This window comes from Rhea pennata, chromosome 8, assembly GCF_028389875.1.
Source record: "Rhea pennata isolate bPtePen1 chromosome 8, bPtePen1.pri, whole genome shotgun sequence".
Taxonomy (NCBI): Eukaryota; Metazoa; Chordata; class Aves; order Rheiformes; family Rheidae; genus Rhea; species Rhea pennata.
In genome coordinates this window covers 12,507,446-12,524,531 of record NC_084670.1, presented here as the reverse complement: position 1 = coordinate 12,524,531, position 17,086 = coordinate 12,507,446, and the positions used below count along the sequence as shown (strand labels likewise).

General features: G+C 37.9%; 1 protein-coding gene across 9 annotated transcripts in view; it reads left to right on the top strand.

Annotated features, from left to right (window-relative positions):
* Positions 1–17,086, top strand: part of ST3GAL3 (ST3 beta-galactoside alpha-2,3-sialyltransferase 3) — a 188,328-nt gene that overhangs the window by 46,029 nt on the left and 125,213 nt on the right. For all 9 annotated transcript variants that reach the window (XM_062581131.1, XM_062581127.1, XM_062581123.1 and 6 more), the window contains one exon: positions 3,294–3,336. In XM_062581131.1, the coding sequence (XP_062437115.1) occupies positions 3,294–3,336 (43 nt within the window). The remainder of the gene's footprint in view (positions 1–3,293; positions 3,337–17,086) is intronic.

Below are 17,086 nucleotides of genomic sequence, written 5' to 3'. Positions count from 1 at the left end.
ATCTTTTCTGCTGCCCAGAAACCCAAATACCCCATCAATACTCAAACTCAGTCTGGTTCTGTGCAGGACCACGTTGTCTCTGAGCTGAGAGGATGACATCAAGAAATACCCATGGTTTCCAAATGGAGCTAGTACAAATCCTGACCCAAGGCTGATTCCACCTAGAGTGGGAGAGCATCCACTTCCCTGCCTGAGGGCTCAGGGAAGGATGCTGTGCTCCTGCAGTGCTGTGTGAGCCCAGGAGCCAGTTCAGTTCTGGTACTGCACCCAGCCTGGTAGGCTGGCCTGCTCCTGGAAAGTGCAGTGGATCTAGTCAGGGTGTAGATCTGACATGAGCTGGATCATACCTAGCAAATGTGGCTGGATCTGAAGCGAGTTCTCCAGAACCACATGCACTGGGCCTCAGTGCAGAGACCCCCAAATGGGTCAGCAGGAACCAACATTAAACCAGTTAATAAGGCCTGCTGATGCAAGAGTGTTTTGTGGAGATGCTGGAGTATTTCTACCCTAACTGGTGTTTCTCTCCCTTTCCCCTGCTCCCCAGCTTTCACTGGTATTCTAGCTCTTCTTTATCCTACCCCATTAAAAAAAGGGAAGAGTGTTTTTGCGTATCAGCTGGTTAAGTTGGTGAAGTAAGGTGGAGGATCTGATGCAAGCCCAGAGCTTAGGATGTGGGGAGGTTAGTTGAGTGACCAGGAAGGAACCTGCAGCCAAGTAGCTTGAAGGGAGGGAAAGGTAGGAGTGAGACTACCCTTTTCACTTACGGTGAGCCATGTGATCAGCTCAGTCCATCTCTAATCGTCACACCCTAATCACACTGTATTTTAGAATCAACTGTATTTCCCTTTGTTTTATTGTGCCTGTGTTTTACTTTAAATTAAATACGGATCTCCAGGCAAGAGTTGCCTTTTCCTGCTGCTGGTGCTCTGTGCTTTTGGCTTTCCAGGTGTCTGGTGTTTTATCTGTCTTTTTTTGGTTCCAGGCTGCTTCCAGCCAGCACAGGGGCTGCATTGCTGTGTGCTGCAGTGACTTTTAGCTACATTACTGTGAATACAAAGGCCAAATGACAGGAGAAGCCTGTAGCAAGATTCCAGTTCACGCTGTCAAGGAAGCTTAACTCTGAATCTGTGAAACGTGGAGGCTTCTTGTGTCCACGTCGAAGGAGCTGCATATGATAGAGATTAATTTCTTAAAATGAGACAACAATAATGCGGTTGTTTCCAGAATTTCCTGCAAGTGTGAGGTGTCCGCCTGTGAAGGCAGTGTTTCTTTGCCTGCAGAAGGTTGGTCGTGTTTCGCCAGCAGGTTGCAGGAGGAAGTATAGATGCCTCAGTTTTCCTTATTAGAGCATAACAGGGGACACTTACACCTTGCTGAAAGCGCAGGACAAACTCATGCTTCTTGTTTGAACCAGAGATACTGTTTTGTTAAACTTTTTCCAATTTTCTGGAAAGTGCCTTTATCAGATATGGCATGTGTAGCTGTACAAAATTACCTTATACTTAATAATCATTACCGAACATTGCCAAGTAAAAGATTTTAACCTAGGGAAGGTGAAATGCCTGTGACAAGCACAAGGTAACTCTTACGAATCGTAGCAATGGAGGTATGGCGCGTGTGGCTCTGAGCGTTCAATGTGTGGTTTTCTGGTGCTTTGGTTGCAAAGCTCGTAAAATGCTGGATTGGTAGAAAGCCCAGGGTGGTGCTCTCCAGTTATGAGGTGATGTATCTCTTATGCTGCATTTTTTCTTCCTGTATTGACTCTTAGGAAGGTAGGGTGTGTTAGTTGTATGGAATTAGGATGATGACAGATTGTTCAATGGCTGTAGCTTTTTCTTTATCTGTTGCTGCTTGTTCAGTATGGATGTTTTAGGAAGGGGCAGGGGTTAACAAAAGTTCCCGGCGCTCGTTTGCCCTGAACAGATATCTTCCTGTGTGGGCAGGAAGGGTAATCACTGTGCTCTTGAAATGGCAGTGGGGAAGAAGAACATGGGCAATGTGCTGAAGCCCTGTGATGTAGTGGACAAGCAAGAGAAAGGAGGATTGAAGGGACAGATGATACAAGTGATGGAAATAAGGTTGAGCATAAAAGAATTTCCTGTAGGAGGAATAAAATAGGAGGAAGTTGCGGGGAAAGACACACAAGAGGGGAAATACAACTTTCAGTATGAAAAAGGTGTGGGGGGTCAAGTGAACGAAGAAGGGGTAGGTTGCATGTCATGTGCTGGTAGAGAAGAGATAGTATGTGCTGATATCAGGTGTTCACATGTTCTGCAATTTCTATTAACAAAACTAATAGACCATAAATAGACCATAGTTCTTCCTATTAACCAGGAATTAAATTTTGATGGCATTGAAATCAATGGCACAGTTTACACTGTGTCTCTTGCCATGATTTTTTCTTAGATACGTTTTTAAGCTTTCCTGTTCTGTTAGTAAATGATAGCATGAAGAGTTTGCGATCTTGTGAGTAAAAGTCCTGCAGAAAAAATTTTGATATTGTTTCATAAGGAAAGAAATCTTTTCTCCATTTCCTCCTCATGGTGCCCTTTCAGAAAGGTTTTGATAGTACTTGTCTTCTTGTTTCTTTTAACATACCCAGACCGTTAAGCTTCTGAGGGATTATCTTTTAATTTTTCTTTGTATTATCTTGTATCATAGTGAGATGATAGGTGGCTGTCAGAGTAAGGAGGCGCTAGAGGATAACCAAATACAAGGAGGTCACTACACCATTTAGGTTTTTTTGTTACACGTTTTTGGTGAATTATGAGAAGTTTTTTTTTTTTTTTTTTTTTTTTTTTTTTTTTTTTGTAGGGAGTATTTGATTTATGAGTTCACAATGTATTCAGAGATGCTGAATCCAAAGCTTACTTTTATCCTGAAGTTATTAAAGCAGCTTTTCACTGACATTTTGCCAGTAATCTGGCAAAAAGCACTGGCATTTTGATTTCAACTGCTAGCAGGGAAGATTTGTATGCAGTTCCACATGCTATTTCGGTGGTGCTTTGCTGCCTTGATTTCAGATATCTCAATTAATTCTAGTGATTTCTAAATCAATGATGCCTCTCATGCTCTTGTTTTAGTATTTCCTTGCGATTCAGAAATGAGAATTTGGTAATACCTTTGACAGTAGTCTGTGATAACAGCTGCTAGCAACTGGAATTTATGATATAGCTATTTCCATTAAGAAGTAACTAGTGTCCTTCTATAAGAATTCGTTGCTTTTCGGTGCCTTTTGCAGAGGAGACGCTTGCAGTTTTTATGATATTATGTCCCTTGCTTTTGTTTTCCAGAATATGACAAACTGGGCTTTCTCCTGAACCTGGACTCAAAATTGTAAGTAAAACAGTAGGACTTTTCTTTTGTTTCTGAATTCACAGATTTCTGTTGCAAACAACTCTACGACATTTGGACAGCATTTTTGGATTGGCTTCCTGGACCATATACTTCTGCCCAGGACAACCAAGTCCTGGGGCAATACGGCAATTACAACTTCTTAGCCCACACAACGATCTGCTGGTGGGCTTGGATTGTGGTTCACTGTCATTAATATCCTCTTAATCGGTCATTAAATAATTAATGTCCACCTAAAGCCATGTGGACAGCTCTCTGTCCTAGATATCCTACTGTTCCAAATGAGCAAAAATATATTAAACATTTGAAAACAGGAGAAATGTCAAACTCCTAATATCTCAATAAATTAGACTGAGTCCTTTACAGTTGGTTCTTTAAAAAAAATGGATACAGTTATTTTTGTAAGTTAGAGTGGAAAGAACCTCAATAGTAGATAGCAGTAGTGACCACTTGCTATGTAACGAAGAGCAAAGTGCAGAAAATTGGTATCCATCATGTAAGGCTATTCTGCTTTTTGTTATAATCCTTCAAATTGAGGCTGAACTTCTTGACACTAGAGGTCAGTAGATATTCTGTTTCTGAGCTTAACAGCCATGGAGAAATTCTGGTGTCAGGAGCAGGACTGCTAAAAGTCTTTGCCTCTGCTACTTAAAAAGACACTGAAGCAATCCAGTGGCCTTGAATGGCTTGAATTTGCATATACTGTATAATATTTTAGATAGTTTCATTGTCCTTACTGGATGTAGTATTAAGGTGTTGAGTTTAGTCTTGCTAAACGGCTTGGGAGTTCCCACAGTGGAATAAGTCTCATAAGTGTGCTAAGGACTGTGTTTGCAGTGAATGAAAGTCTTCAGGTAGGACCTTTTATTGAACAAGAAAGGTAAATAAATGATTGTAGTTGAGTTTAACTGGCAAAAAAAAAAAAAAAAAGTAGAAGAATACATACACTTGAGAAAGAAGGAATATTGATTTTTCTAAAGGATTTATATCTCATTGTGCAAGAAGGATGATGTTTAGTGAATAAATAACTGGTCAAGGTTTCTTTCTGCTCTCATTTAGTGTAGTGACTGAGAGTTGACCATTGACTACTATTTGGAGCTTGTGCTGGTTGGAGAACTACCCATTTATTTGTGGAATTTTCTTTTGGTTTCCTTGGGAATTGCAGACCGAAGCATATTCAGTTTTACAACATTGTGGGATGAGATGATGTATTATCTTCAATTTTATGCATGGGGAAGCCAAAGCTAAGAGATTAAGCCAAAATTGTGAAGAGAATAAGTATGTTTTAAATGACCATCTTGGTGTTTGGGGGGGGGGAGTGTTTTAGGTTTTTCAGTAGTCAAAAAAATTTTTTTTCCGACTACTTAACATATTTTATAATGCCAGTAGTATTCAAAACAGCCACCTATTGACTGTCCATACGCTTTTGGCCTACCAGCTCTAGACACCAATATGCCTTCTCTAAGCCACTGCTTCAGGCTTGCTCTCCCTTTTCCTGTGTTCCCTGTCCTCCTCACTTTTACTTTTAGCAGATTTTATTGAATATTCCTTCCCATCATGCCTGCATTAAATCCTCTTTTTCTCTTCTCTGCTGTCTTTATTTAGATTATAGCTCTTTGAGACGTGGCCTGTTCCTCCTCATATTTTTGTATGAGGCCCAACGAAGTTTTTACTTTTTGGAAGGCTTCCAGAGCCCTAAAAAGGATTTTATTTAAAAACTCCTCATGACTAAAAACTTTGTTATTTTTGATTAAAAATTATATTGTATTTTCTTTGGTAACTATTTAATTTGTTTGTATAGCACCCTAAATGTGCGTGTTTGCTTTAAAAGCAAATCAGCCAAAAGGTTAGCTTCTGAAAAGGCTTATTACCTAAAATCAGCATGACTAAAACAAATGCTATGAGGATAGATTAAGTAATAAAGAAATCAAGTGTTACAAAGGTAAAAAGATGTGTGTGTGTGTGTGTGTTTTGTTTTAGGCTTCCTTTTTTTGCTTTTGGTTTTTCAACTGTATTTTTTTTTCTTTTTTTCTTTGGGTTTTCTCCTTTTTTTTTTTGTTTTGTTTTGTTTTGTTTTTTCTTCTTTGGAAGTAAAGTTGGTCCCCCTTTGAGAAGGGAGAATGGATCTGATGACCTTCAGAGTTCCCTTCCAGTCTGAATTATTTTATGATTTTTTTCAATAGCAAAAGGAGCTAGAGGAAAGATGAAAATGTCATTAAACATACTAAATAAGGATTATTTTGAAAGATAGATGACAGATGATGAAGCTTAGATGATTCTGCTGCTGTTCCACAAGTTCACCATGTGTTCAGGATACCAAATACGTTTTCTAAGTACGTACTGTGAATTCAGTAGAACCTAATCATTAAAATTCAGATTACTTTGTGACACTTGATCAAGATGGTATTACCGTGGAAGCACTTTCTGGTTTTTTTTTTTAAAAAAAAAAACTTGCCCAGAGAGTTAAAAAGGATAATATGTTCTGCACTGATGACTTTGTTGGCAGAAGTAATTTCATTACGTCTGTTGTTGTGATATAATCCTTCTAGTGGAATTTTGCCACAGATCGTAACTTTATAGAGTTCACTTAATTGACAGCATGTGAGAATCTTGCGTGACTTGAAGCACTTGGGGCAACAATTAGGTTTCGCTATTTTTTCCTTAATTTTTTCATTTGTTCAAAATCTGTTCCTTGCTGTTAGTTGGTACAATTTATACTAATGGCCTGAAGAATTAACGTTTCTTTTACAAAGGTAGATCGGTGATAAAATGTAAATGCTCTGACCAGCATTTTAAATAACATCATACAAAAGAAATTATTTGATGTGAATACATAGTAGAGTGTCCCCTTGTCTTTGCATCTTTTTTCATTCATTATTACATCTGCATTCTTTACCCTGTAGGTGTCCAGTGTGTGTTATTCAGATGTGATACATGTTGTTGTGGTTACAGCAATATAATGATGCTGTTCACTGTTTCTCATGCATTTGGGGAAATGATAAGGAAAACAGATTTGTTTCCTTCAGAAGAGAAAGCTATCAAAAGTCCTTGAGATGTGTTTTCTTTGAGAATTATGCCTCGCTGTAGGAGTAAGGAGGCTGCTATTGCGAGCATCTCACCTGGAAGGGGACAGAAAATTTTTACGGTACTGTACTTATGCTTCTAGCTGGACTGTTTCTAGCTGGAAACCTTGTTGCTGTGACAATAGAAACACAGGGCCTAGCTTCTCAGAAAGGGGACTATCAAGACGACACTTTGCTGCCTATGCTCAGGCTAACTCTAGGAAAGTCTCTTAGTTTTTGAAAAGCAGGATATTATCCAGGTAGGGATTGTTAATGAACTGAAATATGGCATGAATGATAAGCTGAAGACATCTATAGGCAGCACAACTTCTAGATTAATGATTTTCAATGTCAAATATGACCTAAGGATCCTCAGGACCAGATCAGTAAAAAAATTGTTGCAAGAGTTGCTCATTTCTTAGTTACGTTTGTACCAACCATAACATAATTGCTGAAATCAGAATATCAAAACAAAATATGTCCAAAGTATGTAAACAGTAAACTCTATCAGTTTCTCCTAGGCTTCACAAGCACCAGAGCCCTATACCACTTTCAAAGCTTCAAGAATAAAATCCAGTACTTGTTGTGTAGAGAAACGCACTGATACCAAAAATAAGACACAATTCACAAGTCTAAACTCTTGGCAGGGGCCAGTAGTTCCTGAACAATTTAAAACAATCAATCACATTAGTGATTCAGCCAGCAGATTACTAGGTGCCACCAAATGCCAAGATTTGCAGTTGCTTTCCAACATCTGTGCTTGGCAAAAGTGTTGCATGCTTTTTTGCTATTAAATATTTATATTGAAGTAGTTCTTTGAGGCTGGCCAGGTCCTAGAAACAAGGGTGTCTCATTCACTGCAAATCCTGAGTCATTCTCTGAGCAGAAACTACATTTGCGTTGAATGAAACGAGAGCTCTGCAGAGGATGGATATATGATCATTGTAGTTAGACTGTTCTAAAGCATATTTATTGAGGTCCAGATGAAGGTTGCATGGTTATTCTTTATTTTGTCACTTTGGGAATGGTTGGCGTAGTGACCTTAAAAAGATACTTTTATGGTTAGCTTTGCAATTTGGTGCTTTTAAACACCAATAAGAGAGATGTCCGCTTGTAAGGCAGGATGTGATGTTTCTCTTCACCTGCTGCCACAGTGAAGATTTTAACTGTCAAATTTTAGAGCTGCGTGATTAATGATGGAGTTGTCCCAGGCATTGGCTTTATTTGTCTGTGAATGAACTGCTCCTTGATTACGTTATGTAAATGTTACAAGATGTGCCTCACCTCATGAGCAGCATTTGGTATACTGGAGATAAGTTCTTTGCTAAAACAATAAGCTAGTTGGTGTTATAATGTGTAGGTATTATAATTTGAGGGAGAAAGTAAATTTTTTTTTAAAGTAGAAGCACAAGGAAAAAAATTGCTACCTTCCCAATTTGAAAAATTAACTATGAGATTAGTATGGTTGACTGCACTAGCAAGATACTAATATAATAGATGCAATATATTTGTGTAATGTATATATTATATATATTTTTAATTTTTGGGTAGTATTTAATTAAAATGAGGAATATTCTTTTTTCAGTGGGCACTGTACTTTGCTAGACATTTTACAGAGTAGATTGGGAGACATAAATTTTTGAATATTCATGATGATTTCAAACTTCACTTTAAAAATAACAGATGAAGACATGGGGGTCTTTGAGGGGAGAAAAAAAGAGAGAGCCAAAAATAACAGCCTTCACCCTGCAAACTCGAACGAAACTTGATCTAGACTTTGAGAAGACTGTAAAAATGGAGGAAGTTTGGGCTAGGGAGAAACACACAGATTGGATTACCTCTGTTTATTTAAGTTTTTCCTTCAGAGCTCTAATAATGAAGAACTGAAAAAGAGCCCCTTCCCCTCATTTTGTTTCTAAGGTGGGAGGTTGCTTTGAAAGCATGTGTGTGTCGATGTGTGGTACTTTGCTATTAAGCACTGTAAAAATAAGCAATAAACTTGTTGGAATGCTGGACTTTGCTGGTGCCTGCTGCTGCAGGATTTTTGTGCCCTGTTTCCGTTCCTATTTGACTTTCTATATTCCTACAATTCTGTGGAAAAAAGGAAAAAGTAAGAAATCACAATGATCTCCCTGCCCAGGCAGGAGTAATGCGCATCTCACTGGCTAAGTGAATGGATTCTGAGTGCCAAAAGCAAATGTGTCTCAGTGCTTTTTTCTTTCTTTTCTTTTTTTTCTTTTTTTTTTTTTTTTTTGATATTCCAATGCTTAACATGCTTTGCAACATTGGTGTTTTCCTGGCATATGGTATTTCTTCCTTTGACTCTCAATTCATGTCCTCTTGCCTGATTGCTTCTAACCTGCACTAATTGTTGAAGCACTTGAGATGCTTAGGAAAATGAATCCTAGCTATTCAGTGATTCATTTGCCAGGCTATTAGTTGTTCATATTTTCAACTTCCCATATTTTGTTGCGATGTCATTACCATCCCAGTTATCTGTTTTGCTATTCTTAGCTCGTTTTATTTTTTTCCAATTTTGATACTTTGGAATTTTTATAAAGGTTCCTAACATGAATCTCTTATCTAATTTTGGGATACCTATAATTGGATGCAATTGCAACAGAAAAAGAAGATAAAGACTGTAGAACTTAAAATTGCTAGCTACAGATATAACTTAAAATGTATATGCTTAAAGCGTTTGGTGCTTTTAGAAGGGGCAGTTTCCTGAAGCTGGAAGTAATTATGAACCAAATCATTTGGGAGAAGAATGTAACGTAAAAAGATATGAATAGCTGGGCATTGTTAAGAGCAGTTTACTGTTTGCCTCAATAAGTTCAGTTTCATTTAAAGAAAGAAAAAATACTCATGGAAAATCAGATTTACATAGAGGATAAGTGAAAACAGTGGTAATGTATTTACAGAAAAGGTAGAAGTGTTCAGTAAATACATGGGTTTTTTTTCTGTCTGGATGAAAAAATTATATGCTTTCCTTTAGAACAACAACAAAAAAAAATCTCAAGCAGCAGATAGTAAGTGCATGTGGTTTTGAATTGGTATGTCTGGACAACATTCTTTCAATAATTTTAAAAGAAGTAGCTGAGGGCTTTTTGGACTGCTGGAGATCATTAATAAATCTTCAAACAGTAGGGGAACTCCATATTCTTGGCAGAAAATTATGTGCCAATATTTTAAAAGGGAAAATGTGATGACTCATAAGCTTTTCAGTCCATTTTTGATCCTGAGCACTGTAACATATTGCCAATATGGGTTTCCACCAAAAAAAGAATTAAAATTGTAATACATACAATTCCAGTCATTGTACAGATACATAGGAAATGTTTTTTGTTAAAGGGACTTGTTCTTTGGATGAATGTCCATGAAGGTTAGACACTTACTTGCCCAGCACATGTGCAATAGGTATATTCCTCTTAGGACTAGATTTGTGGGGGGGAGTTTTGTTTTTTTTTTTTTGTTCTTTTAACCAGCCAGACTTGAGAGCTTGAGAGTATAAAAGCTGAGAAGCTTTTTTTTTTTTTTTTTTTTTTTTTTTTTTTTTGAGGCTTGGGGTTTTTTTTGTCTCCTTGTCTGTAAGGCAGAACACTTACTTTGTTTGTAGTGGTTCACCACAGTAGCATTAACCTAGCAGATATTTTTTGTGTGTGTGTAGATGCAGTTATAATTGATTATCTTTTGTTTAAACAATAGTTAAGGAAACTTATAAAAATTTTTGAAGTTGTTGCCTTCATAGAACAGTAAACTTAATTTAGTGGCAAAACCCAATCTGGGAACTATCTGTAAGCTCATGAGTGCCCAGGGCCCATCCTGTTGCTTTTCCTCCTTGGGAGAAGAGCATGTAAGAAACCACCCTGCATGTCCTTCCTTAAGAGAACTGTTCTAAAACTGAGACATTAGACTCACTAGATGAATTATTTAAGTTTTGATTGGCTTCAGGAATGAGAAATTATTGTTAAATTTCTAGTTACTGAGTGTATCCTCCTACAAAGACCCCTTGCTTGTTGAATGACTTATGATAAGTGAATAAATGCATGTCATTGTACTGGATTGAGCTGTCTAAGCACAGGCCAATTCCAAAACTTCAGGTAAAGAGGTTAGAAATACTTTATCTTTGAGACAGAGATGGAACAGGTGCCCCATTTTATTGCTTCAGTGTAAGGACCTAATTGCTTATACAGTTTATTGCAAGGACTAGTTTTCTATGGGATTGTGGTTTTTGATATATATTTATGCTAAAACATTGGCGTTCATCACCTTATCCTTGCTATCAGTCATAATGGACATAGTTGCATCATGCGTTAGGGAAACAGGTGTTTTGTTGCTGCTTGACCTGAATCAAAGCACTGATGGTACTGAACAGCTTATCAGTAAACTGGTGCAAGAGTTGTCTCTGGAAGTCCCAAAGGCATCTGATCACCAGATATCAACTCGACTGCATCTGCCTGGCTTGATGTAGCTCCCCTGTTGCAGGTCAGCCCTGTTCCACGCCCAAACAAATCTACTTCCATTCTGTTTTCCCTTGGAAAAGTATTAGGGAATCTTCATCTGGTCTTTCTCAACAATTCAATGGGAGTCATTCTCCAAGAGTACATTATAATGTTTATCAAACCTATCTAAGGCATGACACTTGCTCTGAAAAACACTCTTCTGGTATCTAGACACAGTTTAGGTGTCAGCTGCTCATTCATATCTTTCTGCAGCTGATGATGAGGATGTTTAAGTGGGGTGTGCTTCATCTGCCTCCAAGTTTGTCATCTGTATTGCTGTAATGTGACCAGATACATCAGAGTTGTATATGGCTAGTGACACCATAAATAAAATTTAAGGATATGTGTTAGGTCATCAAGGCAGGGAAGAGTTGGGTGGAGAAAATGCATATCAACTTCTTGCATGCTAGAGAAGGGCAGTAAAACCAAACAATACTTTTAACTGCCATGATTAGAATTTGTTAGGTAGGAAATCAATATTTCATCTGTGCTGAAAGAAAACGGGAAACCCTGTTGCTGTAATTAAGAAGAATTACCTAAAATGAGAAGAGAGGATGGTGACCTGGCAGGTAGTGATAGGCTGTGAAACCATGATCCATAGCTTTTACAAAGAGGATAGGCTGGAGGAACTCTGGAGGAGAAAGATTAGTGGAATCCTATTAAATATAATCCAGAATTAATTTATTTTTTTTCTGTTCATAGTCTTATGGCTAGAAATCTGACCGTAAGTCTTGTGTAGTAACACACTTTATTTTAGTCTTCTGAGTACTTCTAGGTCTGAAGGACAACGTAGATTGGTATCAGGCAGTAAACTGAACTCTGCTGTTTCTGTGGAGAAACATGAAGAAAGATGTAGTACTTCATTGCTACCAGAAGTGCTCTGGAGAGCACTTCTGGGGTCTTCTGGAGAAGTGCTCCAGAAGACCCCAGAGCTCATAGGGCTGGGGCAAGAGCTGGGTGTTGTGGTGCCCATCACACTGAACAAAGCGCTGCGAAGGCTGCCTTTAGCAGGAAGCGTACACATAGCTGCATCTCGCGTGGCACAGCAGGCAGGGAGTGCTGCAGCAGTTGCTGAAGATACTGATGTGTGAGCTGGATTGGGAAGCTCAGATAAGGTTTCCTCTAGTTGCTTTCGGGGAACCCAAGCGATTAAGTATTGCTTTATATGAAATACTCTGTACTCTCGTGGTATGCAGAACCTCATGTGGTTCTATCTCTGCTCAGAGAAGAAAATAAATAAATAATAAAAAAAAAACAGCCAGAAGCCCTATTGCTGACACAAGCGTCCGTCCCAGTTCTGCTCCCAGCAACAAGAATCAGAGCCTCCAAAGAGGAAGCAGGGATTTCACAGATCCATACGAGCTGTTTCTTGTCTGCCCTGCAATCTGTTTCAGTGGGTTAAAAGAGGATAAACTGAAAATTGTCAAACAAACAAAACAAGACCTTTTTGATGTGTGAATTCAACCCATTTGGATAAAGGTATTTTATTTTATTCCTTTTAATTTCCATTTAGAAATAAGTTTTTGAAAAGGACTAATCCTGGAGACCTGAAAAGTGTGAGCAGTATCCTCTACAGCTGCAAAATATTCAGTACCTTCCTTCATCTTTTTCACCTACTTTCAGTGCCACCTTTTACATCACTGAAGGCAGAAGTCACCAAAGGATGGTTATGTCATCTGACTAGCTCTTTGAGTCAGGCACTCTGATACGTGCAGGATTCAACACTGTAATTCATTGTCATGAAATTCAGATTTGTGATTTTGCAGTGTTATGTTCATGAATTAAGGATGTTCTGCTGAGAAGTGAAATCTCTTTCAGTGCTTAACCTTGGAGCACCCCCATAGCCTATCTACCAAACATGTTAGAAAAACTTCTCGGTATGTGCTGTTTTAGGGAACCATGAATAGTCTCACGGAACATCCGTCCTAAACCAGAAGAAAGTTGAGGGTGAGATGAGATGAAGGTCTGATTATTTGGACTATGCAACAAACTTCATTCTAGTCTCTGACTCTTCATCATTACACGTGACAGTTTGGTTGTTGGTTGAATGGCCTTTTCAGACTGACAGATGCTGTTTGAAGTTTAAAAGAAGTCATCTTAGCAGAAAAGCATTCCCTAGAACAATGTATCTCAGAGTAAATAGGAGAGGCATTGGATCTGGGTGGCTCTGCAGCTGTTCTTACCATTAATAGTTCTGGCTGTTAATTATTTGCCCTACAGTGATTTGGATTTTGTTAGCGTTGTGAAGACGCATTTGTCACCATCTCTGCAAGTGTTCTTCCAGTTCAGAGTTACTATGTGTGATTTCTGGAGGAAATGCTTTCCTTTCAATATGTAGCTTTTTGCTTTTTAAGACTTCAGTATGTACTTACTAGATTAATTGATGTGTGTTCAAATTCATGATATCTGTCTCTAATATGTCAGTGAAAACAGCTTTCTTTGAATTCTTACTTAAGAGTGAGAAAAATTCAGGCCCTCATGACTGTACACATTTTGTAAAATTACTGGTGAACCACATCCCTCAATTGTGAATTAGCCTCAGCATACCATCTAAAACAATTTATCCACTGACCAGCTTTTTTCCTCTAAATTTTAGAGGAATTTTAGTCCAGCCCAAGGGAAAAAAAAGTTAGAGCCCTTGCCAAATCCAAAGCCTCTTTGATTAAAAGGAATTAAGTTGTTATTCCTTAGCAGGCTGTCCAGGTCTTTCCTCCCCACCCCCCCAATTTTTTATTATTTATTTATTTATTTGTGGGTAACCTGTGTAATCCTTACTCTGCAAAGTTACTTGAGAAAGTAAAAAAGAGTGTTTTGAACTCTTCTGGTTAAGATTTGCTATCAGGTAACTAAGAGATTTCCCCCCTCCCCCCCAGTGGAATTTATTCCCCTAAGATTTGAGCTGCAGAAGCATGAAGGGCTAATATCGTGAGCTGCCTTTGTAGGAAAATAGGAACGGCCGGGCTTGAAGATTCGCCCGCTCCAGTACCTTGTGTCTGGAAGGGATCAGCAGAATTGTTTGGGGAAGGAGAAAACATCCGATGCGAAATACTCTTCATTCTAGGGTAGTTCTCCAGGAAATGGTGTAGCTTTGGTTTTCCCAACTTTGAGATGAGTTTAGACCTTTCAATATGTTTCAGTAGAACTCAGTTCTACTTCTGGCTTCTGTAACATACTGGCATAATGAGGTTAAATTTGGTGTGTGGGTTTTTTTTTTTTTTTTTTTTTCCCTCCCCACCTCTAGCCTTTTGGAGGAATATCTTTTTTCCAGAGGAACTGATTCCAACTAATTTGAGCAGGGGATTCCTGAATTCTGATTAGATTGAACTATTGGTTCTAATTCCTTTAGCACTTGTTTGTCTTTCCTGGACTTACACAGCTTGATTTATTACACTATAAGCAGAAAGATGCTGTTCCTGATCCAAAGAAAGCATTGACTGTTTTTAGGTGTAACAGACGAGAGGTGGTGATGAAGACCAAGAGTTAAGGCAATAAAATTATGATATTTCAATATATCTTCTTTCTTTACTTCAGTGGGTAAAAACCATTAGAATTTTAGTTGGTTCACTTCTTATTGTCACTGTGCAAGTGGTGAGTATTGAGAGGTATTTAAATAGAGGATTATTGTATTTTATTCTTACAAGTTTAGAGAGTTAGTCTCTTTAGGCAATCCTTTCAGAAAGGAATTCAAGAAAGAATCTCTCTCTATTGACTCCTAAGACGACTGCTAAATGAATCCCAACATGCTCTCCAAGTAACTATTTGCTGTTTTGTCATCTTTTTCTCTTATTTGTAAAACAATAATGATGTTTATTCCTGCTCTTACTGAGGCTAGAAACCTGTAATTTGGAATAAATAGAAAATATAAGATAGAATTGTAAAAATACACTTTCAGGAATGATGTTGGATTATCAGAAAGTTGCATTATTTTAAAGTTTTACGTTTTTTATCTAAATATTTATAAATAATTGAAATGAGCAAGAAGTCATCTTCGTATTTATAATTTCACATTTCCTACCTTCAGTGAACAGCTGTCTTCTGTGCAAGTCAAGTTTGTGTAACTCATCCTTTTTGTTTAGTCTAACAATTAATATTTAAGTCACTTGCTTTCTCTTTTTCCTATTTCTTTTTTATAAAAAGAATCAAATGGTCTGTTTTCTTTGCTCATTATCAGTGTCTATTTCAATGCAATTCTGTTTTTTTCTTCTGTGATACTAATCTTAAACGTAAGATGTAGCAGGAAAAAAATAATAAAAAAAAAAAAAACAAGGGAGGAAAGTTTGTTAAACTGAAGGAAATCAGGAACATTGCTCAATTCTGAGTAATATGCAGTATGAGATCATATAAAAGATGTACCTTGAACTCTTGGGTTTTTACCTGAATCCTTTGACTGCAGTTTTATAAACTCAGCATTTAGTTTCTCTTTTTGTGGGTAAAAAGCCCTTCTAGCCTGACATCTTTTTATCCACAAGGATGCTGAGACTTATTTAGGAGGTGATAAAAGGTTATTGATTGAGAAGTTCCAGAGCTTTTTCAGAATATTGCAGGATTGTTGGATTCTTTGCATGTAAGAGATAGTACAATGATATAGTTTTGTGGTTTTAAAAAACCACAAACAACCTACAACTGTATTTTTGAAAGTGTTTATGAATTTTACATAGTTTAGAGTAATCTGAAATTCCTTATTCTGCCAATGATCTTATTCCAGGATGGGATTTTTTTTTTCTATTATGTCAAAGACCTGAAATGGAATTTAGTAAAGAATGAGAATCCTCATGCCATTTTTTTTTGTGTGTGTGTGGATGGAAACCTCTTCGGTGTGTTTGTGCAAAAATGACTTTTTCACAATGACATTCCCAGTTGTGTTAGTGGTCTTTGGCTTTCAGTGTCCCTCTGTCTAGCATATATTTCCCAAAGACATCATTGATGCTGCATCTTGCTTTCATTTAGGGCCCTGGAGATGGGTCATGGGTTTTAATAGAATGTCTTTAAAGCTTTGTTTCCCCAAGGCGGTTTAATGTAACCTAATCTGCTTCAGCTGGTGTCAGCTGGGATAGTCCAAACAAATAAGTATAAGTACCGGTTGGTTATCTTCTCTGTTAAGAAATTAATTTCATGAGAAGCCACAATTCTTGGTGGAGAAGCAGAACAGGACATTTTTTTTAGCATGGATCATATCTTTTTCAGAAGGAGGGATTTGGGCCCTCTTTCTGCCTATTCAGTCATACAACCTCCCTGAGGAGTTTGCTTACATACTGAAGTAAAATTTGAAAATATTTACATCTATTTAGCTGGCTATAGTGTGATAGATGCATTTCCTGTCTTTCTCAGTATAAGCATTCCACTTTTCCTCCTTTTTTTTTTTTCCAATCTCCTCATTTCATTTTTTTTGTTTAGTTTTTCCTCAGCTGGAACTAGAAAAACAGCAAATAGCATGTCATCAGTTCATGTAGTTCGTTGAACCAAAGTTTTTGGAAACTTCTAACAGAGCTATTGTAAGAGTTCCTTAAATTTCTGTGCAGTGCTTTCTCAGCCACACTGCACTCTTGCCAAAAGTGGAGCTCCAGCCACGTAAAAATAGGAAGGTTCATCAGCTCATCGTGTTTCCGTAATGTTGTGCGCTCAAGGGGATGCTGCCTGACAAAATGACACGGTAACCTTGACTCTGCTTAAAGGTAGATGTGCAAACACATTTTTCAGCCCTCTGCTAATAGTGGTTTATAAGAAGTAACTACTATGCATGCTAAGCGTGCTCTTGCTGTTAGTGACCTCTTTTCCTTTGCGACTCCATAGCGGTAGCTAGAGAACAGTAAAAAGAACTGCACCACCAGACCCACCAGATGTGTCCTCCCACATCTTACGTGAACTGATAATATTTACTGTGAGACTGAAGAACTATAATGAAGGGGAGAAATCATGCGGGCACTTACTTTCTCATCTCTTTCTTCAATAAAGATCCTTGACAGCTGGGAAGGGAGGCTTGGTTTATGGTTTTGTTTCAGGGTTTTTACCTCTCGAATGGAATTTTTTTGCTTCACAAGACCACGAGATATTATGAAAAAACATACTGGGGACTGGAAACTGTCTTTTTATTAGACTATAAATGCTGTATAAAACATATTACTCAAAGATCTATGACCCCTTGATATTAATTAAAAAACAGATGCACAC